Source organism: Vanessa cardui, chromosome 1 (assembly GCF_905220365.1).
Source record: "Vanessa cardui chromosome 1, ilVanCard2.1, whole genome shotgun sequence".
Taxonomy (NCBI): Eukaryota; Metazoa; Arthropoda; class Insecta; order Lepidoptera; family Nymphalidae; genus Vanessa; species Vanessa cardui.
The window spans coordinates 13,012,621-13,037,832 of NC_061123.1; the positions used below are offsets into that span (position 1 = coordinate 13,012,621).

General features: G+C 36.3%; 2 protein-coding genes across 3 annotated transcripts in view; one reads left to right on the top strand and one right to left on the bottom strand.

Moving 5' to 3' along the window:
- Nucleotides 1-13,702, top strand: LOC124534562 (cullin-associated NEDD8-dissociated protein 1). 2 transcript variants are annotated; one of them, XM_047110474.1, is made up of 24 exons: nucleotides 1-261; nucleotides 369-538; nucleotides 620-833; nucleotides 1,046-1,180; nucleotides 1,352-1,509; nucleotides 1,587-1,749; nucleotides 2,473-2,646; nucleotides 2,937-3,045; nucleotides 3,302-3,435; nucleotides 4,593-4,753; nucleotides 4,848-5,053; nucleotides 5,393-5,571; nucleotides 5,789-5,917; nucleotides 5,994-6,125; nucleotides 6,193-6,364; nucleotides 6,434-6,582; nucleotides 6,984-7,174; nucleotides 7,716-7,914; nucleotides 8,463-8,582; nucleotides 10,084-10,221; nucleotides 10,405-10,593; nucleotides 10,695-10,938; nucleotides 11,089-11,235; nucleotides 13,193-13,702. In XM_047110474.1, the coding sequence occupies exons 1-24, from the start codon at nucleotides 220-222 to the stop codon at nucleotides 13,318-13,320; spliced, it is 3,783 nt and encodes a 1,260-aa protein (XP_046966430.1). In that variant the 5' UTR covers nucleotides 1-219; the 3' UTR covers nucleotides 13,321-13,702. The 2 variants fall into 2 exon arrangements, with proteins under 2 accessions (XP_046966430.1, XP_046966438.1); XM_047110482.1 differs by having other exon boundaries at nucleotides 7,014-7,174.
- Nucleotides 13,435-25,212, bottom strand: part of LOC124534575 (centromere-associated protein E) — a 22,398-nt gene continuing 10,620 nt past the window's right edge. Inside the window, exons 13-40 of the mRNA XM_047110495.1 lie at nucleotides 24,549-24,682; nucleotides 24,265-24,438; nucleotides 23,735-23,859; nucleotides 23,468-23,615; nucleotides 22,989-23,222; nucleotides 22,578-22,731; nucleotides 22,166-22,489; nucleotides 21,914-22,074; nucleotides 21,697-21,822; nucleotides 21,358-21,582; nucleotides 20,787-21,104; nucleotides 20,540-20,711; nucleotides 20,330-20,456; nucleotides 20,080-20,194; nucleotides 19,843-20,001; nucleotides 19,369-19,716; nucleotides 19,120-19,284; nucleotides 18,858-19,013; nucleotides 18,651-18,749; nucleotides 18,107-18,259; nucleotides 17,746-17,883; nucleotides 17,327-17,487; nucleotides 16,668-16,785; nucleotides 16,393-16,502; nucleotides 15,664-15,823; nucleotides 14,978-15,078; nucleotides 13,891-14,023; nucleotides 13,435-13,771 (exon numbers count right to left, since the gene is read on the bottom strand). Of these exons, the coding sequence (XP_046966451.1) occupies nucleotides 13,709-13,771; nucleotides 13,891-14,023; nucleotides 14,978-15,078; nucleotides 15,664-15,823; nucleotides 16,393-16,502; nucleotides 16,668-16,785; nucleotides 17,327-17,487; nucleotides 17,746-17,883; nucleotides 18,107-18,259; nucleotides 18,651-18,749; nucleotides 18,858-19,013; nucleotides 19,120-19,284; nucleotides 19,369-19,716; nucleotides 19,843-20,001; nucleotides 20,080-20,194; nucleotides 20,330-20,456; nucleotides 20,540-20,711; nucleotides 20,787-21,104; nucleotides 21,358-21,582; nucleotides 21,697-21,822; nucleotides 21,914-22,074; nucleotides 22,166-22,489; nucleotides 22,578-22,731; nucleotides 22,989-23,222; nucleotides 23,468-23,615; nucleotides 23,735-23,859; nucleotides 24,265-24,438; nucleotides 24,549-24,682 (4,601 nt within the window). The 3' untranslated portion in view covers nucleotides 13,435-13,708. The remainder of the gene's footprint in view (nucleotides 13,772-13,890; nucleotides 14,024-14,977; nucleotides 15,079-15,663; nucleotides 15,824-16,392; nucleotides 16,503-16,667; nucleotides 16,786-17,326; nucleotides 17,488-17,745; nucleotides 17,884-18,106; nucleotides 18,260-18,650; nucleotides 18,750-18,857; nucleotides 19,014-19,119; nucleotides 19,285-19,368; nucleotides 19,717-19,842; nucleotides 20,002-20,079; nucleotides 20,195-20,329; nucleotides 20,457-20,539; nucleotides 20,712-20,786; nucleotides 21,105-21,357; nucleotides 21,583-21,696; nucleotides 21,823-21,913; nucleotides 22,075-22,165; nucleotides 22,490-22,577; nucleotides 22,732-22,988; nucleotides 23,223-23,467; nucleotides 23,616-23,734; nucleotides 23,860-24,264; nucleotides 24,439-24,548; nucleotides 24,683-25,212) is intronic.

A 25,212-nucleotide genomic window follows, 5' to 3' on the forward strand; every position in this document is an offset into this window, starting at 1 on the left:
TAGAAATGTATACCAAAGCCGGTTAATGTAAAAAAATCATATGGACAGATTTGGGAGCATTATTTTTCGATTATTTCGCTGGCAATAGGAATAGGTTGTTTTTTGGATATATTCAAATGTCTTTAATTTGTTTTCTAATTTATAGAAAATAGTTTTTCACATGTTTTTTACTTTTTGGGGTTCAAGTGTCATCGTAGTAAAAACTTGAATTATATCAAAATGGCTAGTGTATCCTATCAAATCGCAAATCTTCTCGAAAAGGTACCCGGCACCTATTATTCAATTTTATTATATATATTTATATACAATTTGAGTCCTACATAACATGGGAGGCTTTTATTTTGAACAAAATAATATTCTATTTGTAGATGACATCTAACGACAAAGACTTCAGATTTATGGCTACAAATGATCTGATGACTGAATTACAAAAAGATAGCATAAAACTTGATGATGATTCAGAAAGAAAAGTTGTTAAAATGCTTCTACGTTTACTTGAAGATAAAAATGGAGAGGTTCAAAATCTAGCAGTGAAATGGTAGCAGTCTTTTAAATTCATTTGTTTCATTTAATTGATCTGTGTTGACTTTATAATTCATAATAATGTTGTTACTTTCAGTCTTGGTCCCTTGGTAAATAAAGTTAAAGAATATCAAGTGGAAGGAATAGTAGAAACTCTTTGTGCAAACATGCTTTCAGACACAGAACAATTGAGGGATATAAGTAGCATTGGTTTAAAAACAGTTATATCAGAACTGCCCCTTGGTTCGAATACTCTGGCTGCAAATGTGTGTAAAAAAATAACTGGAAGGTTAAGCAGCGCTATTGAGAAGGTATGTAAAACTATTTTGTTATTATTTTACAGTTCCATTACACAATTTTCAAACTAAACACAGATTAAATGGTTAAGATTTATCTTTGTAGACTGGATTCTTCTTTATTTAAAGTATGTTATATTTCATCATAGTCTCACTATTGATAATGATTGTGAAATATTTTTGTCACATTCATAATAATAATAATAAACTGTACTCAAAAATTTCAGCAAGAAGATGTGTCTGTGCAATTAGAGGCTTTGGATATTTTAGCTGATTTACTTAGCAGATTTGGAGGGTTGTTGATTTCCTTTCACCCAATGCTGTTGAACTCTCTGCTTCCTCAGCTTGCCTCTCCACGTCAGGTTAGCCAAATTCATTTAAGACATATTTTTTAAAATATAAATGTTATATTCATAATTCACAAAAAATTACTGCTATTTGTAAAAATTTAATATGTGTTTTGAAAAGTAATCAAGTAGTAATTTGTTTATAAAAGAGTTATTGATGAATACTAAATTACTATCTATTTCTAGGCTGTACGCAAACGTACAATTGTGGCATTGTCACACTTGGTCATGTCATGCAATGCTTCACTCTACAACAAACTCATAGATCATTTATTGGAAGGCTTAAGTTCATCAACATCTTCCAGTGTCAGTCGTACCCATATACAATGTATTGCGTCTATTTGGTAAGCCATTAATATTATCATTTTTCCTTCATAAAATTACTTAAGAAGTATCATGCTATTAATTCTTTGTGTTGTAGTCGTCAAGCTGGTCATAGATTCGGTGAACAGTTGTGGAGAGTGGCACCTCAAGTGCTTAACCATTCAACAGACACAGATGAAGAATTACGCGAGCACTGCTTGCAGGCATTGGAGGCATTTGTACTTAAGTGCCCAAAAGAAGTCCAGCCTCATATCCCAACAGTAAGTTTTGCATTATTAAAGTAACTTTATTATTTTTTACCAGTTAGAGCTTAACTTTTTTATTGTATTATATAGATTATAGTGATTTTGAGTATTTATGGAGCAATTCTAAGTATTTATTATAAATCTAGCCGGTTCTATCATTATAATGTCATAGGCAATATATGTATCAATAATTGCAATATGTACCTATGTACATAGAGTGTAAAAAGTGTATGCAATTTGAATGTCAACAAATTAATCATGTTAAGTCGGTCATGAGAATATCTTGTACAACTTTGGAATACAATTATTACATTAATAGTATGATGGTAAGTTATTTTGGCACATTGACTGATTTTTGATTGAACTATACTCAATTCTGCTATTAATATTCTCAATAAATATATCTGTATTTGATCACACTTGTTTACCTACACTGGTACTGCACATAATTGGTTGGGACAGTAATTCGACACAATAGTAGAGTTCAGGCATAAGACAAATGACCAACTGTGTTATCCGACACATAGGAATGTCGGACTTAGAGCTGTGGTTAAAAATGTTTCGATTGTAAAACATCATAACTTTATAGTAGCCTGACCCCACTTGGGATCCTAGGAATACGGGATTTGTGACCTTATAGCAGTAACATGGTGTCATCTTACTAATCATATTTTTATTCAAGGTTATTTCTTTTGTGTCCATAAGACTGAATTTTAAACAAAACATTTTTTTTTATAGATTATTGACCTGTGCTTAAAGATGATCACATATGATCCTAATTATAACTATGAGGATGATGAAGAGGGTGGGGGAGGGGAGGACGAAGAGATGGAGGATGAATCTTTCGAGCCTGATGCGGAACCGGAGTCTGACTCCGAGGAATACTCTGATGATGACGATATGTCGTGGAAGGTATGTTTAAAGTATTATTGGGACTTACAGCATCTTAAAAAGAAATTTTTAAATTAAGTTAAGTCTTAAAGCTATCTTTTTATACTGAATAATGACATAACTAGCAATATTGCTATTGATTACTAATGATTGAATAAAAATGATAACAAATCTTTTTAAGCCAATTTTTGTTATTTATTATATTATTTTACTTATGAAATTGAATAGCATTAAACTTTTGATGTACGATTATTTTATGTTGAGTAACATTTATAAAATATTATTATAATAGTATATTATTTTGGCCTTAGGTTAGACGTGCAGCTGCTAAATGTCTGGAGTCAGTTATAGCAACGCGCCATGAACTATTAGCTGAAATGTATCAAAATGTTTCTCCAGCTTTAATCGCAAGATTCAAAGGTAGTATTTTATTTTGGAATTTTATAGAAATGAAATTCGTAATTAATTCGAAACTTGCAAATATCGAAGCTAAATATTAGATATGTAGTGTGGAACTATTTTTGTAATATTTTAAATTTATATTATATTTTTTTATTCTATATTTATTCTATATTTATAAATATAATATAAATAAAACCTCAGGTCATGTAAAACAATATAAAGAGTGTAATTGTAAGCGAGTAGAATAGTGGTGACCGTGCGTGTGTTGCGGCAGAGCGCGAGGAGAACGTGAAGTGCGACATCCTGAGCGCGTACACGGCGCTGCTGCGCGCCACGCGCCCGCCGCCCGCGCTGCAGCACGCGCTCGCGCCCGCGCACGACTCGCCGCAGGCGCTGCTGCTGCACAGGGTACGTAGCCTGCTAATGCCTGGATCTAAGTATATGCAACGGAATTGGGTCCTATAATTGTATAGTACAGTAATACCCCGACTTACGCTACCTCGACTTACGCGAATTCGGAGTTACGCGATTTAATTTTCTCGTCTATTCGTTTTTTGTTTGAACGCCGCGCAGTCAAGGTTAAGCGGCGTTCAAATGACAGTTAGAAACTTGACAGAAGCCCTCAGTTCGATTGAAAAAGGGTTAACAATTTTGGAAAGCATAGACTCCAATGAAGAGCGGATTTTTGTTACAAAACATGGAGTAAAAAAATTACTACGATGCTACGAGGAGTTATTACGGGAGAAGAAAAAATCATTGACTTGTCAGACGACTTTGTTACAATTTATGAAACCTTCTACATCAAAATAACTTCGGATTGTGTTTATACATACACTCTATTAATATAGTTTGTCATATTATCTAGAATTAGATACTAATTATTTCCTAAATTATTGTTTTATTTAGTCTCCAGTCCCAATTAAACATACTTTGTATGTCTTTATATGCAAAATTGTACCCCGACTTACGCGAATTCGACTTACGCGGATAGCGCTCAGTCCCACCTATCGCGTAAGTCCGGGGTATTACTGTATTTAATATGAAGATTCAGGTGTCCATGCTTGGTGGGAAGTCTTTTACAAGAACGTCTGAGTGGGTCTCACCCATTCGTCATATATTTTTCCGTTACGCAGATAAACTTAAGTGTTATTTCGGCTCGAAGAATTGAGTGAGTCAGTCTAATATGAGAATAATAATATGAGACAACATCACATATATTATTCTGATCTCAATGTAAGTAGGTGAAGCAGTTGTGTTATGGAAATCAGAAGTAACGACGGTACCACGAACACCCAGACCCAAGACAACATAGAAAACTAATGGTAATCTACATCGACTCGGCCGGGAATCGAACCCGGGACCTCAGAGTGGCGTACCCATGAAAACCGGTGTACACACCATTCGACCATGGAGGTCGTCAAGTCTAACCACAGGCAAAAAAGGGAAAGCCCGAAGTTCCAATGGTTGGTGGCGCATTAGTGATGTTAGGAATGGCTAAAATGAGCTTAGCTAACTAGCACTAGAAAGGCTGCCGACATAAGCTCAAAAATAAATGGTTCCGACAGGTGCCCGGAGTGGTGCGCGGCGCGTTGCGCGTGATCCGCGGGCGCAGCGTGCGCGCGCGCTCGTGTGCGCTGGCGCTGCTGCGAGAGCTGCTCACGGCGGCGCCGGGCTGCCTCGCCGACCACGCCTCGCGCGTCATCCGCGCCCTCACACCTCCGCTCACGTATGTCGACTGTCTAGTTATATATCGATACACATTCTAAATATATATAATAGTAAATTCGCTTGAAAATTGATAACAAAACCTCGTTGCACAGTGACAAGGGCACGGCATCGTCCATGAAGATAGAGACGTTGGTGTTCGTGGTGTGGCTGGTGCGCGGGCACGACGCGCCCGCGATGCGGCCGCACGTGGCGGCGTTGCTGCCCGCTGTGCTGGCTTGCGTGCACGACCCCTTCTACAAAGTCACCGCTGAGGCGCTACGTGTCCTGCAGACGCTCGTCAAAGTCATGCGTCCGCTTGGTTCGTTCTGTTCCTAGCCTGACTCTGTAATGAATGTGTACAAATAAATCAAGATTTTTAAAATATCTTTAAAATCTTTATAATATCTTTTAAGTATATTTTTTATTTCATTATTCAGAATTTATTATCAAGGTATTTGTAAATGAAACGATAAGGAGTATACTTATTTATTTTATAGCATAGCTCACGTTATTTGAGATAAAAGAGGACATTTAATAACATATTAAACTGAATAAAAAACTAAAACAAGCAAATTAAGCATACAAAAATATATAGTAATAACTAGAATTTTACGGTAATATGCGAGCTGTTTATGGTCAACCCGTTCGTTCGCCGCAGAGTCGCTGGAGGCGGGCGGCGCGGACGCGGCGCCGGCGGAGGAGCTGCAGCGCTTCGTGCCCGCCATGTACGAGTGCACGCTGGTGCGCCTGCGCGCCACCGACATGGACCAGGAGGTCAAGGAGCGCGCCATCGCCGCCTGCGGCCAGCTCATCTGCCACTTCGGAGATTACTTGGAGGTACAGGCCGGAGCGGATAATGTTTGATTAGCAGATAAAATACCTGTGCAAAATTAATATTTCATGCGTTTATTTATATTTAAAAAACAATTAGTAAATAGTTTTAATTTTGCATGTTATGTGTTAGTAGAGTTCTATATTATTTTTATAGATCTGTTTCATTGGAAATTAATAAAACACATAGACTACTTTATATGAAATGAGTATTTTTTTACAGAACGAGCTTCCCGTCTGTCTGCCGATATTTTTGGAAAGATTACGGAACGAAATCACTCGCTTGACAACCGTCAAAGCTCTCACTAAAATAGCTTCCTCTCCCCTGCGCATCGACTTGCGACCAATATTGGTAATTTTATTTTCTCATAAGCGGACAACCAGATTCGAATCGAGTCATTTTCTATACGAGGTAATTTCCCTTTAAGCCGGATGCGGTGCCAATACTCGGATCCTTCCTGAGAAAGAACCAGCGCGCCCTGAAGCTGTCGACTCTCGTCCTGCTCGACACCCTCGTCCAGAACTACAGCAACGCGATCAGCATAGAGCTGCTGAGCAAGGTAAGCGGCGGTGACGAGGCGCCCGGCCGACGCTGACCGCACGCTCCGACCGCCCGTGTCGCCGCAGGTGCTGATGGAGGTGCCGGCGCTGGTGTGCGAGGCCGACCTGCACTGCGCGCAGACGGCGCTGGCGCTGGTGCGCGGCGCGTGCGTGCGCTGCCCCGCCGCGCTCACGCCCGACGCGCGCGCCGCGCTCACGCCCAACATCCTGGCGCTCGCGCGCTCGCCGCTGCTGCAGGGTACGGACAGCCTGTCACGACATGTTTTCGACGAGGTGTCGGTCATATTCATATCGGAGTATTATTCAGGTGGCGCGCTGAAGGCGATGGTCGGCGTGCTGTCGGCGCTCGTGGCGGCGGACGTGGCGGGCTGCTCGCGTCGGGAGCTGCTGGCGCTGCTGGTGGCCCCCGTGCACGCCAACGCGGATCACGCTGCGACCCCGCACCACATCAAACAGGTACCCGAACCCGAATTTCAAGCACGAGTGTCGTGCTTTAGCATACTTTACTCCCTTTTATGTTTTCATATATTATCCGAAAATCAAATATTAGATCTTCGGACTGTGATATCGTCTGTAACTCTTATATAATTATATCTTGATATTTTTTTAAATGTTGAAAAAGAGTAACTACTGATTTTCTTGCCGGTTCTTCTCGGTAGAATCTACTTTCGGAATAGGTGGTAGCTTCACTTAATTGTTAAATGACGATTCAAAAGTGCTTGTAAAAGCCCACTTGAATAAAGTATACTTTGATTTTGATTTTTGATTTTTCTAATTATTTTTAACATAAATCAATAAGATATGAGAGCAATGTAAGTTTTAAGTGGTGACATATTAAAAGCTACGATTATTATCAGTCTGGAGTACAGCGGACGCTTCCTCGCCAGGCCTACCACTCGCTGGCCAAGTGCGTGGCGGCGGTGGTGGTGTCGGGCGGCTCGGACGCGCTGGACATCACGCGCGGCTTCCTGGGCGACGCGGCGCACCCGCACGCCGACACGCAGCACATGTTCGCGCTGCTGGCGCTCGCCGAGATCGGGAGGCATCTGTATGTCGGCCTTTTGTTTTAAATGATATCACATTACCAAAAATTTCTTAAGAAATCAACACGACATTCTCTTTCGCATAGACAATATCTGCAAATATCTGCAAATCCCACTTATTTTATGTTATCACATTATCAAAAATTCCTTAAAAAATCAACACGATATTATATTTCGCATTGAAAATAGATCTGCAAATCCCACTTATTTTCAAAATATTCTTTTCTAGGCTGAGTAAGCTAAGTCATTGCCTAAATTATCTAAACTAAATATACATCTCTTAACAAGCTTATCGACCTTTAAATGTCTATAATATAATTATAAAATTAAGGGTAGTGTAAAAGAAATTCGATGAACGGAAAAATTAATGGTGAATGTTATTTAGGACGATGGAACAGCATTATATTTGACGTATTGGTAGCCCCGCACTTGTTTTTAACGTCTGCACAAAATTATAGAGTTTGTACTATTTACACTAGATGATCTCCATATTTTCAAGGTAAATTTAACTGACCTATGTTGCCTTAATAAATTTATATGAAACAGGGACCTCAGTTCGATCCCGAATCTGAAAGAGGTGCTCCTGAGCTCGTTCGCGCCGTCGTCGGAGGAGGTGAAGTCCGCAGCCAGCTACGCGCTGGGCTCGGTGGCGGTGGGCAACCTGCCTGAGTTCCTGCCTTTCATACTCAACGAAATCGAGGCGCAGCCTAAGAGACAGTACTTGCTCTTGCATTCACTGAGAGAGGTTGGCACATTCTTATTTTATCTATATCTTTTTTTTTTTAACGCTACATCGTATAAGTATTTTTAATCTATGTCATATGATATTGTCCTTAATGTAATAATGTAATCTTTATAAGAAATTATTATATGTTGGAATAATACAAAAACTCTCCTCACAATCAATACTTTATCTCTCCTGAAGTGGTTCACGATCCTTCCAATTCGACGATTAAAGTAAGAATGACCATTTCTAGGCTTACTCCTAGTATTTAATGTTTACACGCCCCTCCTCCGACTGTAGCAACATCCGGTTTCGATCCATTTTAAAAACAATTTAGTTTAGTCAAAACCGGATGTTGACAATCAACGCAAATTGTAACAACTATTTAAATCGAATTATTTATGCTGATAATACTTTAATACATTAAAACAATAAAATATGATCATATTAAAATAAATATGCTAACATATAAATGTTGTAAACTGCATATGTACTTTTAATTTTGTTGAATTTAACAACTGAGATTGAGTTAGTTTGTTGAAGTAAGTTATGTATGTGTTGTATCGTAGATAATAGCCTGCGAATCGTGTACGCCAGAAGGGGTGGAAGCATTGAGGCCGTTCATACCTGAAATTTGGGTGCAGCTGTCAAAGCACTGCCAGTGCGCTGAGGAAGGATCTCGGAATGTAGTAAGTTACCCTTTTGCTTATTCTATGTGATATCTAATTAACGTGAGATAAAATTTATTTATTTGTATTTAAAGAGGTAATCTTCTAATTAAAGATCCAATTCAAATTGTATATTAATTGTTAGAAAGCTATATTATTCTTATAATTCCATTAATACATTGTGGTTTGATTATCTTGTTTATCGTGTGGTTAGCTTAAAATTAGATTACGAGTTAAATGGCTTAAATCGTAGGTTGTGCCAATGAAACATTATTTTCTCTAAAGAGAATCTCAATGACATTGTACGGTGCATATAAAGCCGTTGATCTTGCTCGTTAATCTTGTTACTATCTGGTTTGCCCACTCATCGGATTATGAAAGTATATCACTGCCTACGCAAAAAAATTATTATAAAAGAGCCGAGATGGGCCATTGGGTGGGGAGCATGTCTTAACTCATAATTGCGGGTTCAAGCCTAGGCAAGCAAAACTGAATATCGGTATGCTTAATTTGTTTTTATAATAGGGAACATGCAAATATTATATTTATGAAAATCTTGATATTAAATTGTTAAAAAAAATATAAAAGAAGGACCACTGCAAGGTTTATATTTGATATAATTTTGTATTTTAACAAAATTACGAAATAAAGTAACGTGAAACGGAACGTATTTCAAAAACACTAATTAGCTTTCAATGACGTCACTCCTGTTTTGACTACTCATTTGAGGTTATAGTTGTAAAAAGTGAACATTAAAACGAAAATTAATTGCGTTTTTCGAATTAAAATTGATGTTAGGTTTGTCAAAGCAGACACCAGATTTTTTCTTTTCAGCACAAAACCACTTTTATCTCAGTTTTGTGTCAGAATGTCCAGTCAAAAACTATATATTTGAAAACTTTATTGAAGTAGGTGAACATATTGGTACAAAACATTCGCCAACAAAACGTTTTTTCCAAGTATCGATAGTCCGTTTTCAATTTTTACAAAAAAGTATCTCAAAGATCGATAAAAAATGCATAAGTATGAAAACCAGTCAGAACAAGTACAATCAGTGGGTCAGTGACAGACAGCAGTGACGTCATGCGAAATATAGACCCGTTTTCGCGCAAAAATTGAAATTGACATTTTGAAACCGCAATTTTTGCGGTAAATAACAGTGTTTTAAATTTTTAATATAATTGAGGTCTTTCCTATATGGAGTTCTTTAAAATAAACACGAAAAAAAATTTAGCATCTTCCCTATACATCTCAAGCTTGATGAAGGTAAACCTTGTGAGGAAACATGCATGTGTCTAATTTTAACGAAATTCTGTCAAATGTGTAACCAACCCCCATTGGAGCAGCGAGCTTGTATATGCTCCAAGTCTTATTAAAGTGTACTTAGAGTGAAATTTATAGGCTGGTTACTTATATTATTGTGTTATATTTTAAGCATAGTTTTTTAAGAATGATCGAAGTTATCTTTTTTTTCTATTGTATGGATATTTATTGTCATTAAAAAAATGTTTTCTTTATATAGGTAGCGGAATGTTTAGGAAAATTGTGCTTGTTGGAACCTCAAGACTTATTACCGCATTTAAAAGAATTTTTGAAATCCCCCGAACCACTAACGAGAACAACTGCTGTTACTGCAGTTAAATTTACCATATCGGATCAGGTTTGTAAAAAATATACATTTTGATTTATATATTCTCTTCTTATTTATATAGGCTTCGACTATTTCTTTTTATTATCATTCCCTATATCATTTTATAATAAAATCTAATAATTTTTCCTTAATTTTGGATGATCTGCATTGATAATATGAGTATAGAAGACTATAACGCGTGTGCCCGTACAGCCGCAAGCGATCGACGGGCTGCTGCGCGCCTGCATGTCGGAGCTGCTGCTGCCGCTGCGCGACGCCGAGCTGGGCGTGCGGCGCGTGGCGCTCGTGGCCTTCAACTCCGCCGCGCACAACAAGCCCTCGCTCGTGCGCGACCTGCTGCCCGAGGTGCTGCCCACCATCTACGCCGAGACCAAGGTCAAGGTGAGCGCGCCGCCCCGCCGCCGTACCCCGCGCCCCCCGCCCCGCGCCCCGCGCCCCCCCCCCGCGCGCACGCACTAACGAGAGCGCGTCCCTTTTCGCAGAAAGAGTTGATCAGGGAGGTCGAGATGGGCCCCTTCAAGCACTCGGTGGACGACGGGCTCGACCTGCGCAAGGCGGCCTTCGAGTGCATGTACACGCTGCTGGGCACGTGCCTCGACCGCCTCGACGTGTTCGAGTTCCTGCGCCACGTGGAGGACGGCCTGCGCGACCACTACGACATCAAGATGCTCACCTACCTCATGTGCGCCCGTCTCGCGCAGCTGTGCCCCACCGTCGTCCTGCAGAGTGAGTCAGCGACCATGTTAAAATATCTCACTTTTACGATCTATTTTTGCACTAAAGTATACCATAAAAGTATAAGTTGCTAATAGTGCTTCATAGACATCAGGTGACGTCAATGCATTCGCAAAGTTAACTTGAGAGCTTGCTCCGTAGGACTGGAGAGCCTGGTGGAGCCGCTGCGCGCCACGTGCACGATGAAGGTGAAGGCCAACTCCGTGAAGCAGGAGTACGAGAAGCAGGACGAGCTCAAGCGCTCGGCGCTGCGGGCCGCCGCCGCGCTGCTGCAGATACCCGACGCCGGTACGTCTTTAGTCCCTTCTTTAGATTGCTTTAACGGTGTACTTGTACTTGTACTTGTACTTGTAGCCATTTCTACCCATATTCCCGAAACAGTCAAATCGTAATACTCTATAAGTTTGCGGACGAGCATATGGGACACCTGATGGGAAACGGTCACCACCGGCTATAGACTTTGGCGCTGCTAGAAATGTTAACGGGTCAATGCGCCACCAACATTTGGAACTAAGATGTTATGTCCTTTGTGCTTGTAGTTACATTAGCTCACTCACCCTTTAAACTGGAACACGATAATACTCGGTACTTATGTTTGGCGGTAGAATGTCTGATGTGGTGGTACCTACCCAGATGGGCTTGCACAAAGTCCTACCACCAAGTAAACCATAATATCGAATCAAAAAAAACTATTTTGTAAAATACCGTCGGGTGGCGGATCAATTACTAATCTAACATGTTCAATGCAACATTCTAGTTGTAAAAAAATTTTAACTTCAAAGCACTCCATTCTCATTGTATATGTGTATTTATTATCCCTTTCAATGGCAAGGAACGTGATTGTTCAATGTGATTTACTAAAAGCTGTTTTATGTACTATAAAGTTTTTGATTAGTATGTGTATATATATATAAAATACGATTTATTTTCCTTAACTATCCACTTCAATTCTACTTCCAAAGTTCTTATAACAACACGGGTGATCACGGGTATCATCTTGATAATAACATTAATTAGTCAAGTTATCTCAAGTCAAGAATGTTCTTTAAAACGATTTAAATAGCAATGATAAAATTAATTTAATATTTTTTATCAAATTGAAGAACTTTTGTCCCTCATCGTATTGCTAATTATATTAAACCACCATTAATAGGCTATTTGACAATGCGAAAAATAAATTGTGAATTATTGTAATCAGTGTATATTATGAATTTATAAATGGTTATTTACTAACGACACTTCAAAATAATAATTAATTTATTCAAAAATCAATAAATAAAAATGCATTTTTTCAAACGTTTGTCACGTAACACAAAACGCTCCTGATTGGCCGGGCTTATAATAAAGTCACTCTCTTGTAAACCTTGCTTTTCTACTATATGTACCACAGATTAAATTACAGCAAAGTGACACCACCGACCCCTTTGCAGAGCCATATTGTCCAAGTAGCGTTTTCGCGCGTTATTTAAATATGGAATTTTTAATAAGATATTTGTCGGCAAATATGTATAGAAATAAAAAAAATCAACTTTTGCTGGGTTCCTTAACCTCTACTTAATAATATAAAATGGATTTTAAAAACCAGTCAAATAGCCTATTAATATTCATCTAGCAACTCATTCGGTACTTTTGTCATTACTGGTTAAATTTAAAAAGGTATGTCAATTCAAGGTGAAAGTTATTTATTGAGCCGTTAAAATGTACTATATAGTGTTGTATTTGTATCTACATCATTAACACGAATTAATTATTGTACCGCTTTCTTATTTACCAGCGATTTCAATTTCGGTTTAAGATTGACTGACATCGATGTCACCCAAGTCAAAGATTGTTTTCGCCATATAAATAAATAATAATAAAAATAATAAATAAATATGAGACAACATCACATACATTACTCTGATCCCAATGTAAGTAGCTAAAGCACTTGTGTTATGGAAAATCAGAAGTAACGAAGGTACCACAAACACCCAGACCCAAGACAACATAGAAAACTTATGGTAATCTACATCGACTCGGCCGGGAATCGAACCCGGAACCTCGGAGTGGCGTACCCATGAAAACCGGTGTACACACCACTCGACCAGGGAGTTCGTCAAGTACGACCGACGTACACGACATAAATCTAGAGTATACTTGAGATGAAAGATCTTCATTATTAATAAAAAAAAATTCTAGATTGAAGGTTGAAATCGCCAACAGTGCTATTGTAAATGTATTATCGTGGTTGTTGTTTTGTTTACAGATAAGAATCCTCACTTGATGGACTTTGTGACGCAAATCAAGTCGTTCCCCGACCTTCAGCCCATCTTCGAGTCGATCCTGAAGGACTCGTCGGGCGGCGCGGACTCCAACCTCATGGACCAGAGCTAGCCGTCGCGCCTCGCAGTCCTGCGTCTCGTCCGCGGATCCTCACGAGGTCTTTCCTTTCGTTTAACTTAAGTTTTATACCTAAACCCCTCTACATTGTAAAAATTATAGCCGATATGTAATAAGACATTGCGGTTTTATTCAACAGTTATAATTATAAAAATTACAAATATAAGTATCGCTAAGCACGTCAAGCTGGGCGCATGTACGTGCGTCGGTAGGAACGGGGACGAAGGCATTTAAGGGGAAACCAGAAGGAACATAGTCTTTATCTAGATGTTTTTCTTCGATAGTTCTATCTGATATGTATTGTGATATTATTACAAGCTATGTGGAATATTCGTAGGAGATTGGATAAATACAATAAAACAGCGATTAATTAATTCTTCAGTTATTTTCCTTTCCTCTTCACCCCGGGGGTCGCACTCGATGCTCTAGCGGCGAGAGATTCACTCTGTAATAAAAAATAAAACAAACATGACATTTAAATACTTATATCGATGTTTGATAAATGAAACAAAAAAATCTTTATAATGGATGTCGGTATAAAACGTAAAAAGTTAATTTATGTACCGGCTTGACAGTAGTACGCGACAGAGTGTTGGCGCTTGCGTTGCGCAGAATTGGCTTCGTAGCAGAGATACCAGTCGTGCTGCCGGTAGTGCTACCGGTTGCGCTGCCTGGCCGATCCGGGCTCTGGTCTTTGCTGTAGGAAAATTATAATCAGTCACTTATGCCCGGTTTTTGACGTTTAAAGCTAGTCAGTAGACATTGTTTGAATAAATTATGCGAATAGTTAAACGTGGGTTAATTATTATTACTGCCTTTAATTATTTAGGATTACAATAATCCATAGTATGCCTCTTGATGGGTCTTGTCAATATTTGGTTTATTATTTTTTTTAAATAATATAGATTTAAATTATTATTATATTTTCGAATGTAAATATTTGATCAAAATTAATAATAATATCTATAAGTCACGACGATTTCTAAATTATAAGTGATTGCACGAATATTTATCTCTTCTATTTATGAAATATTTAAAAAGACAAAATTATTTTATTGTTTTGTTCATGGTACTGTTACTTGTATATTGAAATCAATGCTATACTTCAATTTGGATTCATTATTTGTACATATTTTGAATGGATTTCTCTTACAAGCTTAGGTTGCTGATGGATAAATGAAATTCTATAATCATCGAAATAGATTCAGAGAATTAGAATCAGTTATGTTCGTATTAATTATGCTAATGTTGCTAGTATTGTATTTTAAGAAAAAATAACGAGTCGTAACCTAAGAGTTATAAACCATATTAATATAATATAATTTGTCACAAAATGAAACGTCATGTTATGAAATGGTTAAACGACACCCATTGCTCGGTTAAGTTTAAACGGTGCTTATCAGATTGCTTTGCTCATTTTTTTTGTAACGAATGTGCGCCAGAAACCGGGCATTAGTAAAGTGTTTATAAAAAAAAAGATTAATCTTTTACTCGGAAATTTCTCTCTATGGTTTAGTTGGGTTAAGCTTCATTAAAATTAGATAGTTTTTAGTCATAAATGTTTAACAATTGTATTTCTTTTTTTTGTATATATTGAGGCTTAAATAATAAGACGTTTTACAGCGTGAACTATTTAGTTGTTACTTATTACCTATTTCCTTTGGTCAGCTGTCCTTTTCTACTGAACATATCGGAGAGTCTCCCTCGTAGATCTCGCCTGCTGCCAGTTGCGCTCATGTCAGAGTCTGAACCCTAATGACAGAAATATTATTAACTATTCGTGCTACTAGTTTTGGCTACGACGACGATTGGTCGTAGCCGTCGTAGCCGTCGTAGCATTGTCAATATGTTGTCTAGAATGGGTTCGACAGATATAAATGTATCTTGTCTGAAATTACACTAGCTAACTCGTACCTCAAACTGCAACAATATATACATCTTAGTTTTATAATATACATGATTAGCAGCATAATATCTGGTAAGAGATCTACGATCAGTTAACTTACTTTTATCAATTCTATACTTGAATTTATTCTGTAAATAAATTGATATTATTGTCGTTTGTGAAACGATTGTTTTCGACTTTTTGTACAAACGTATACGATAGGATACTTATAACTGTATCATACTAAAACAAAGTATACTAAAGATATGAATTTTAGTCTTGTATTAGAACTACTAAAGAAATAATGAACATATTTTTTTTCATCCGTATAGATTAAAAATATTATAGAGCATCACTCTACTTAATCTACTCATTTGTTCTTTGATAAAGTCACTTAAAAATTAAGGGAAAAAAAGATTTTGATTTATAGAATGGAGTATTCAATTGGATACCTGTGATACAGTTCCTATGGGTCGGAAGTCATCGCTGCCAACATGGTCATCGATGGAACGTGATTTAGTGAACTCTTTCAGTTTACCAAATAGGCCTTTCTTTTTCTTCTTTTTGTCGGAGGGTAACACTTCACTCTGGACCGATCCTCCTGATAACCGGCTGTGAATATAACGACAATTTTATTTTATATTTAACTCATAAAAAGATTGGTTCTGCACCAGATTTATATATTGACTATGACTGTCAGAATTAAGTAAATCTTCTTCATTATTTAATGTTGTCTTAAAATTTTTGCGATTATTACACATTGAAATAAAACTAGTTATAACGGATTTGAATCGCGTATATTAATTATTTTTGACATCCCGACGTTTCGAGCACTTTACAGCGTTCGTGGTCATGGGTAGACTAAGGTGGCATTTGTCTATTTTTAGAACAAAAGAAATATTATTTACATTTGAGAAATCGTTGAGAAATCGTTGGCGGTAGTTGTCAAAAATAATTAATATACGCGATTCAAATCCGTTATAACATTTTTTTTTTTTCATTATTTTCTTATATTTTTGTTATTATGGCGAATATGACTGATTTTGTCACGAGATTACATTAAGTAATTGTCGAGCGATAATTGTGATATATGAATGGAACGGTTTACAAGCACATATTGGAAAAGTTTAAAAGTAGGATTTCGTAAAAAGTTAGGATATTTAATTGGGGACAAAGTTTACCTGTCGAGACTCGCATCACGTTGCATAGTGAACATTCGCATGTCTGAATCGCCATCCAGAGACTGCAACGACGATACGCTGTTGTCGTCTACAGTTTTCCAGATAGCACTCTGAAACAATCAATTTTTTGTAACAGGATTGCCAGATCGTATAAATTGTTCCAAAGTATATAATTTAATCCTCCTCCTTATTCTGTTTGTATGTCTGACCCTGAAAAAAGGGCCGTAACTTGACGGAACGCTAGAATACATTTTCATATACAAATGTTTGGTTACCTGTTCCTTTGTAGTTTGTTCTAGCGAGATGGATCGTTTCTTAAGCGAAGGTGCGCGTGAGGGCGTCCGAGAGGCCGGCGTAACCGATAGCGTGTCGCGTGGTTCCGTCGACATCGCTCTGATTAAACGTTTTTAAATGTAAATTATAAATTTTCTTTAAATTAATTTGAGCAGTAAATACCGCCCTGGTCTTTTGAGCTAGATTAAAAGACCGCAATCCCAGGCACAAATCTGTCTAAAGAATTCTTAGCAACAAATCGGAGTTAGAAGTTCGCAGTATTTATATTCTTATGACGGGCAACTACCAGACGGGTTTAAATAACCAGAATATATGATTTCATATTGTACCATAAAATATTAATACCAAATTTTTAATGCAGGTTTGAAGAATCAGTAAGCCAATATAATTTCAGACAAAGGATAGGTATAACATCTTCATCCCAAAATCGTTGGCGTATTACCAACGTAAGGATTGGTTATTGGGAATGCAAGAGTTAGCTCAGACACATTTATAGTATATCGGTCCCTTGAGCACGGCACAGAATACATTTTATCTTGGTAAATATCAAAATTCCCACGAAATCTCATGACAATCGAGCAGATTTGTTTCCAGCCAGAATTAGTGTAGTCAAATAGGAGGGAAGTCAATTGGTCAGTACCGCCTAGCGCTCGCCTGCTGGCGGCGTTGCCGCTCCGCGATGCGCGAGGCGCGCAGCTCGTCCGTGAGGCGGCGCAGTCGCGCGGCCGTGGAGGCGGCCTCGTGCGCGGCGCGCGCCTCGCTGCTCTCCGGCGTCCCGGACCGAGACCGTGATTTAGAAGACTGAAAATGCGATATTAATTCCCTTTCGTTGATTTAATTAGGTGATTTTATAAATAAGAGATCATGAATTGTTTTTAATAATAGTCATGAAAAATTTGATAACACAGTCTAGTACCAATGTTGTAGATGTTTATAGATATTTGGTAGTACCTCGATTTCCTTATGCGCCATTTGACACACAAAGGGTTAATTTTTTATATTACGATAAAAATACTTTCCAACTTCGATAAAAAGAAATTCATTAAAAATGTTACTCACTCTGTTTCTCCTCGGAGGCGTTGGCGTCATTAAACTCTTCTCGGGTTTAACAGCAGGCTCACTTCGGAATAACTCTGGGCTTTGCTTCATCAGGTCTTCGATCGTTTCCAGTAGTTGAGTAATAACTCGATCGTCTTCCTATAAAATTATAAAAAATGGTTTTTCTTTGAAAAATAGTTATTTAAAATACAGATTCCTACTTATATATTTTAAAAGTAACCAAATCAAATAACCGAAACATAGCTCGAAGAATTCTAATAAAACCTTCGTTTGGTTCCATTTATACGGTTCTTTGTTATCTTCCTAGGATTTTCATAATGATCCGATTTCACCCATTAATTAGCCTACGGCGTATGTATACCTGCTGCGTCCGTTTAAGCGAAGCGACTAGTAACTTGTTCTGGTCGCGATCGCGGTCGTGGCGCTCCTTATCGCGCCGCAGTTTCTCGTTGGCCGTCCGCAACTTTGCGTGCGCGTCACGCAACTCCAGTAAATCGCATTGCAACTCTGTAACCTAAACAGAAAATCATTCGTCCAAATTAATATTAAAAATGTAGTGTGTGGAATTAAAATCATTTTTGTGGTATCAACACCGCACCTTTTCTTAGAAATTAAACTAAATAATTTGATCATGTTTTCGTTTCCTATGAAGATATTATATTCCAATTCTATTTATGTGGGAACTTTTGGCAGTCGTTCTATCCCAATTTTTTTTCTTCTTTGAACATATTTCTACTTGTAATAATTACACAATAAATGCTAATTATGACATACATTTAATTTATAAAATTTAAAATTAAGTTATATTTAATTAATTTATACTGGACGATTGAATTTACTTAATGATTTTGTGCTACGCTTTAAAAATATAACAAATATCCATATAAATAAATGATATATTCTACCTTTTTCTTCGCTTCTTCTGTTTCTTCCTCTGTGGTTCTCTTCAATTGTTCTATTCTTCTCTTCATATCCAATCTCTCTTTGTCTCTTTCACGTTCCAGCTTTTAATAAAAATAAAATAATTTGTCGAACGATTTCAATTAAAAAAAGACAAAGCTTTATTCTATAAAAACAACTTTATAAATTTTGTGTTCGGAGTGTATTTGTACCTCGAATAGCGTCTGCCGTAGGTCCCTTGCCAATGTGGACGTTTCGTGCAGTAACCTCTGCTGCTCGTCGCGTTCCTTGTGCCACGCCAGCTCCATGCGCGTCGCCAATCCTGCCACACGCGCACGCCCAGATGATAGCAATCTTTCTTCTTCATACTAAAAAAGTGCGAATTGTCAATAATTGTTCTCCACGTAATTTATCTGCATAAGAGAGATGATGCTAGAAAATATTTTATCGGTTAGGGTTAGGAAATTTACTAACTTCATTCAATCGAGATTGCATCTCAGAGAGACGCACTTCCGCGGAGGAGCGCTCGCTTATGAGTTCGGTGTTGAGCTTCGAGGCTAACAAGCGCGCCTCGCACAACTCGTCTTCTGTGCACGTCAGTTGTTGTTCCAACACCGCAACCTTGTTTCTGTATTCTTCCTGTGAGGGAAATTTCAAATTGTTGGGTGAAAATTGATTAGTATTTTTAAGAAAATCGTATTAGCATATATTTTTCATACTTACCTCATCGGTGCTTGATATTGAATTGCGTTTGGCTCTTTTATCACCATTTTTCATGTCGCTAACTGATTTTTGGGCTGTATCTAACATTTGTTTGTAGTTATCGCGTTCACGTCTAAATCTTGATACTTGATTATGTAATGATTTGAGCTCATCTCTCATCGTATTCATTTGTGCTTCGTAACGCGTCTTGATTTCTGCGACTTCATTTTTCCGCGCCTTGTCAGCTTGTTCGAGACGTGTATTAAGCGACGACAATTCCCTTTCTAGTTCAGCATTGTCGGACTTCAGAGTTCTCTGAACCTTTGAAACCTTCTCGTAATCTTCAAGTTTCTTCCGAGCTTCTTCTAACTACAAAACATTTATTTATGAGTACTTTTTGTATCACAATTTGTGAATATAAAACAAAGTTACTATAATATGAACTATGAAGTAAACGTAACATGTATTGTATAGAAATATTTTCTTAAGACTTACTTCTTTCTTGATTAAATCGTGATGATGCGCAAGCACATCGTGTTCATCTTTGGCGGTTCGAAGATCTCTTTCGTGTTGCTCGAGGCGAGCCGTGAGCCTCGCACGTTCCACTTCCCAACCTCCACCACACAACCGATCTTGAAGTGATGATATTTCTTTCTGCAAATATTTACCTTTAAAACTTTAGTTTAACACAAATTTTAAAGAAGTGTTTATTTTTCATACTCTGTACTGTACCTGCATCTCGGACTTTTCTTTATTCCAGTTAGATAACTGGCTATCATAGCTATCTTGTAATGATTTAATTTCAGCCAACGTTGAATTTAATTCCTTTTGTGCTAATATAAGTTCACTGGAAGAAAATATAAGTAAGGATTAGAAAGAGATAATTTATAAAATGAAGTTGCTAATAAAACAGTGTTTTAGTTTTATTTGTATGCTGGAGGAGACGGATGTAATCATTTCATTTAATTAACTTGAATCATACCTTTGTGCCTTCTCCTTATCAACAGTAAGTCGAGCTTTTGTCACAACGTGCTCTTCCTCCAGTAATTCGTATTTACCCGTTAACTCTTCGTATTCTGCTTTTTCAACAGCTAGTGAATGTTCTAATTCTGAAAGTATTGTTAGTTAAAATCGTTATTATTTTTTGTCAAAATAATTTAATCTTTCGCTTTTGTGCATAGTAGCTACGTACTTTTAAGTTTTTCCTCGTAATCTTGTTTTAATTCAGTTATTTTTTTAGCACCAGCTCCAGAGGATTGCTCTAAGACTTTTAATTTTCCTTTAAGTGTTGCCAATTCAGCTTCCTTATTTTTAATATCTTTGTCATGATTATTACGCATTCGTTCGAGTTTCTTTCTTTCAGCCTGAAAATTATATACATTCATAGTCGATTATACTCAAAATACATTGATGTAACTTATAAACAAAAGCAAACTCACCTGTAAATCTGTATCAAGTTCAGAAGCTTTGTGTTCCCAATAAGTTGATTCTTTTTTCTCTGCTTTTAATTTAGTTTCGAAATCGTTCTTCTCAGTTTCAAATTTATTTAAGTTTGATTTAAGTGAAGTAACTTCTGATTGCAATTTCGAAAGTTCCTCTTCAGTATTACGTAGTTTGTTATTAGAATTCTTTAGTTCATCTTCTTTTTCCTTAATTTCATTGTTGACTCTTTCATATTTCTCTTTAAGTTGAGCCATTTCCACAGATGAAATTGCCTCGTCGTACTTTTGAGTAGATGTCTCCCGTAATGCATCCTCCTGCAAAACAAACGCTTAAGATAACATATGTCATGATTTCATATTAGTCACTATTCTATTCCAAAAGAAATCTAGAAAAAAAATACTGTCACACATTGTCACATTTTTACTATATTGTAATATCTAAGGGATCATGCATAGGTATTGGTAGTCGTAAATTATAATTCTCAGAATATTAAACTTTTCTATTATGCATGATATTGGGTATAGGAATATTTTCATGCCGTGGATTCCAAACGGTAGGTTTAAATACCAGTTGCTTTATATGGTTATCTTTTGCAGCTACGGTAGACTCCAAGTTAGTTATTTTGTTTTCATATTCAGATTTCATTTCTTTCATATCTGTTTCTAAATTAATTAGTTTGCTTTCTGCTTTAAAAAGTTTAGTTTGAATTTCATCTTTCTCTGTTGTAAGATCAATGGAAATACGTCTTTTTGAATTTGTTAACGCTTCAGTTTGTTCCTTTTCTTCAGATAGCTGGTGTAAAAATATTTGAGTGAACGTTACGTAGCAATGACTAGTTGTTTGTATTTATACCAGTATTAACATTAAGAGTAAACTTTTACACAAAAGCAAAAATCTATCCATTACCTCTTTTTCTAATTTTGAGACCCGTTCTTTCCGTGTCGCTAACAATTTTTCCGTTCTCTTACATTTATCTTCAGCCTCTTTTAATTTTTTCTCTAGATCATTTAACTTTTTAGTTTTATCTCCAACCTGTGAGGAAGAAATAATGTATTATTTATAAAATTTATAACGTTCATATAATAATAATATTTTGTCATTTGGCATCAGTTAAAAAACATACTTCTTTCAGTAGTTTACTTTTATCTTGTTCTAATTTGTTAATCAATTCCACTTGTTTTTTCAATTTATCAATTTCTTTGTCTTTTGTGTCCATTTCCTTTTTGAGTTCTTCGATTTTTTTCATACAGTCTGACATAGCCATCTGTTGTGAACTGTTTTGTTCTGAAACGAATAATAGTAACATGCAGTAATGATGAATATATTAGTTAACTATATGAAAGTCAAATGACAATGTATTAGTTCATTAACCCACTTATATCAGCATTAAGCTTACTAATTTGAGCTTCTAGATCTTTTTTCTCTTCTCTGAGTGCATTACATTCAGCAATTGCTTTATTATTTTCTGTTTCTAGAGCTTTAAACTTGCTTGCCGTTGATTTGTTTTCAGATTCTAATTTAGTGTTTAGCTCTTTAAGTTTCAAAATTTCAGTTTGCAAACGATTTTTTTCGTTTGTAAATTCAGTTTCACTTTTACTAAGTTTCGACTTCACATTTTCTATATCTTTTTCTATTTGGCTTTTAACGGCTACATCTTTAGATGAGAGTCCGGCATTTTTCATAATGACGTACATTTCCCCTAGAAAATATAAAATTTGTTAAATTTTTTGTCATAATGCAATAATTATTTAATAAACTTTGAACTCATTGATTTCAGTAATATTTACCAATTTCATTTTCTAAATCTTCCACCATTCTTTTCATTTGTAATTTTGTTGTGATGTCTGTTATCTTTTTCGGCGTTCTTGGTTTGAATGATTTTAGGGCGTCTTCTTTTAATTCCTTCAATGTAGCTTGTAACTTCACTTTTTCTTTTTCAACCTAAATATGATTTCAAATCATTATCCACCAACAAAATTATACAATTGATTCAAGGATTATTGTGAAAGGACCATTAAATAAAAACCATAATTAATATTTCATACAGAATTTTGAGTTTGCACAACATTATTAGTAAAAAATAAAGTAATGAAACCATTTCTTATCATTGATGACAAAAACTAGTTTATTCTAGTTTCTAGTTGAAAGTTCACATTGAAAGGCATTCTACAAGGACTTCTACTTTTACAATTACGTACCTTGTTAAAGCTGAGTTTTAATTTGTCAAGTTCGTCCTGTTTGAGTTTCACAGCATCTGCTTCCTTTTTAGATTCGCCAAAGCGAACTTTCTTTTCCGTTTTTTCTTCTTTATTACTTTCAAATTCTTTTATTTTCGCCAGGGCCTCCTTAAGTTCATTTTCCAGTTGACTTATTTTAGTTGTACTTTGATCAAGAGATTTATCTGTCTTCAGTGTTTTCGTATTTTTCAGTAACTGAAATATTAGTTAAGCAATGTTTTCATAAACAATAAAATATTAATATTCAGAATGTGTAAATATAATTTTAGCGAAAATTTTTATTTAAAATATTTCTTTAATTATGATAGCACTGATTTAATATGTATGAAATTTATTTTAGGTTTCGTTTACTTAAAGTCATTTTTATATCGTATCTCAATATGATACTTCTTTGATTTTAAACAATAAATCTATTAAATAAAAATAATAAAATGTATCACTTGTAGTTTTTTATTTTCAGCTTGCAATTTCTCATTGTCAGCTTCCAGAGATTGTGTTTTAGATCTTAAAACGTTTGCTTCTTGTTCTATGACTTGCAGTTGTCGTTTTAAATCTACGTTTTGTTGATCACCCGGTCCATCTAAAGACCTAAAATTATAAAAGTTATTATAGTTAAGAAGTATTACAACACCACGAGTATTTATATACTTAATAGAGTAAGTATACAGGGTATCGTTGCTCACTTTTCCATTCGTAAGCTTACTTACTTGCTCTTTATTAGTGATGCTTTAGGCTTCTTTTGGGTGAGGCTTAGTTCAGCATGCAACCTCTCACAATCTCTTTCTTTGCCTATAAGTTTTTTTCTCAATTCAGCTATTTCGTCTTCAAGCACCTGCAAGTGAACGAACGGTCTCTTTTGTATAAAATATATAATATAATCCAAACTTATGTATTGATTCAACATTAAAGCAGTTTGAAATATTTCTAAGATATTAATGGTAATCAGCTTAAATATTTGCTTTGAAGTATCAGTTTTATTTTTAAGATCCTAAATATACGATATAACAGTACCGTACCTAGAAATTTATTGCTTACTTACCCGTTACTCCAATTAGTGGCAGTTGTTCTTAAAGTTTTACAAATCTTAATATTATTAGTATTGAAATGATGATAAGCCGATCATAATAAGGCTTACAAATGTCTTGGTTACAAATTACCCTCTATATTATACCCTAACAAATCTTACAATGCATTTCAAAGGTAAATTAATTTAAATCTTACAGGTCGTTTTATTTACCTTCACTTTTTCTTCGGCTAAATTACTTTTTGGCGTGGGTCTGCGTAACGTAACAGACGAAATGGTATTTGGTTTAGTTTTAGAAATCTTGTCAGTGAGTTCTTTCACTTGTTTTTTCAAAGATTCTCTGTCCTGTTCCAAATCTTCCACTTTTTTTCGCAAAACAGCAGCTTCCTGTTAAATAAACAATATTACACTTTTTTATACTTATTTAGACCTTCAATTTAAATATTTAAAAGTATATTAATCGAGACAATTTAGTTTTAAATGACAACAGATAATACCTGTTCGTTAAGTTCCAGTAATATTCTTAGTTCTGCTGGATCCTCTTCATCTGATATACCTTCATCCTTTTCATTAGGGGCTTCAATAGCAAGTCTATTTGTAGGGGGTGATGGTGAAAGCTTACGGCCAGTTGCTGTAAAATTAAATAATTATTGCATAAAAATTTGTAAAGACGCTAAACAATATAACAAAAACCATATTTTAGTACAGTGCGATGGCGATGTTACTGTTAAATATGCACATACATTAGAAATTTTAGTTTATTACATACTAATAGTTGTAAGTTCACTCAAAACTCCATTTTATTGATAGTCAGGTCTCAAGCTGAACTGGAGAAAATGGCTACCTCCGAAACATACGCGGTAATGACTGTATTTTCTACGTAGACTTAAAGAAAGTCCCTAAAGGCAAAGCATGTTAGCAACAACGAGGAAGGGTTGCAGGTCCAAAAGAAAAGGTAACAGGTAAGTAGGCAACCTTAGGCAAGTTTTGGAACAAAATAATGGAGATGATTTAATGTTAGGCAGGGTGATATAAAGAGGGTTCATTGGGATTTGGAAATACACAAACTGAGAATTGGCAATTAGAATTGGACGTACTTCTGGCTTTGGTAGCCATTTTCTTCAGCTGTAGAAGTAAGGACTCATTGTCGTCCTCAACTCT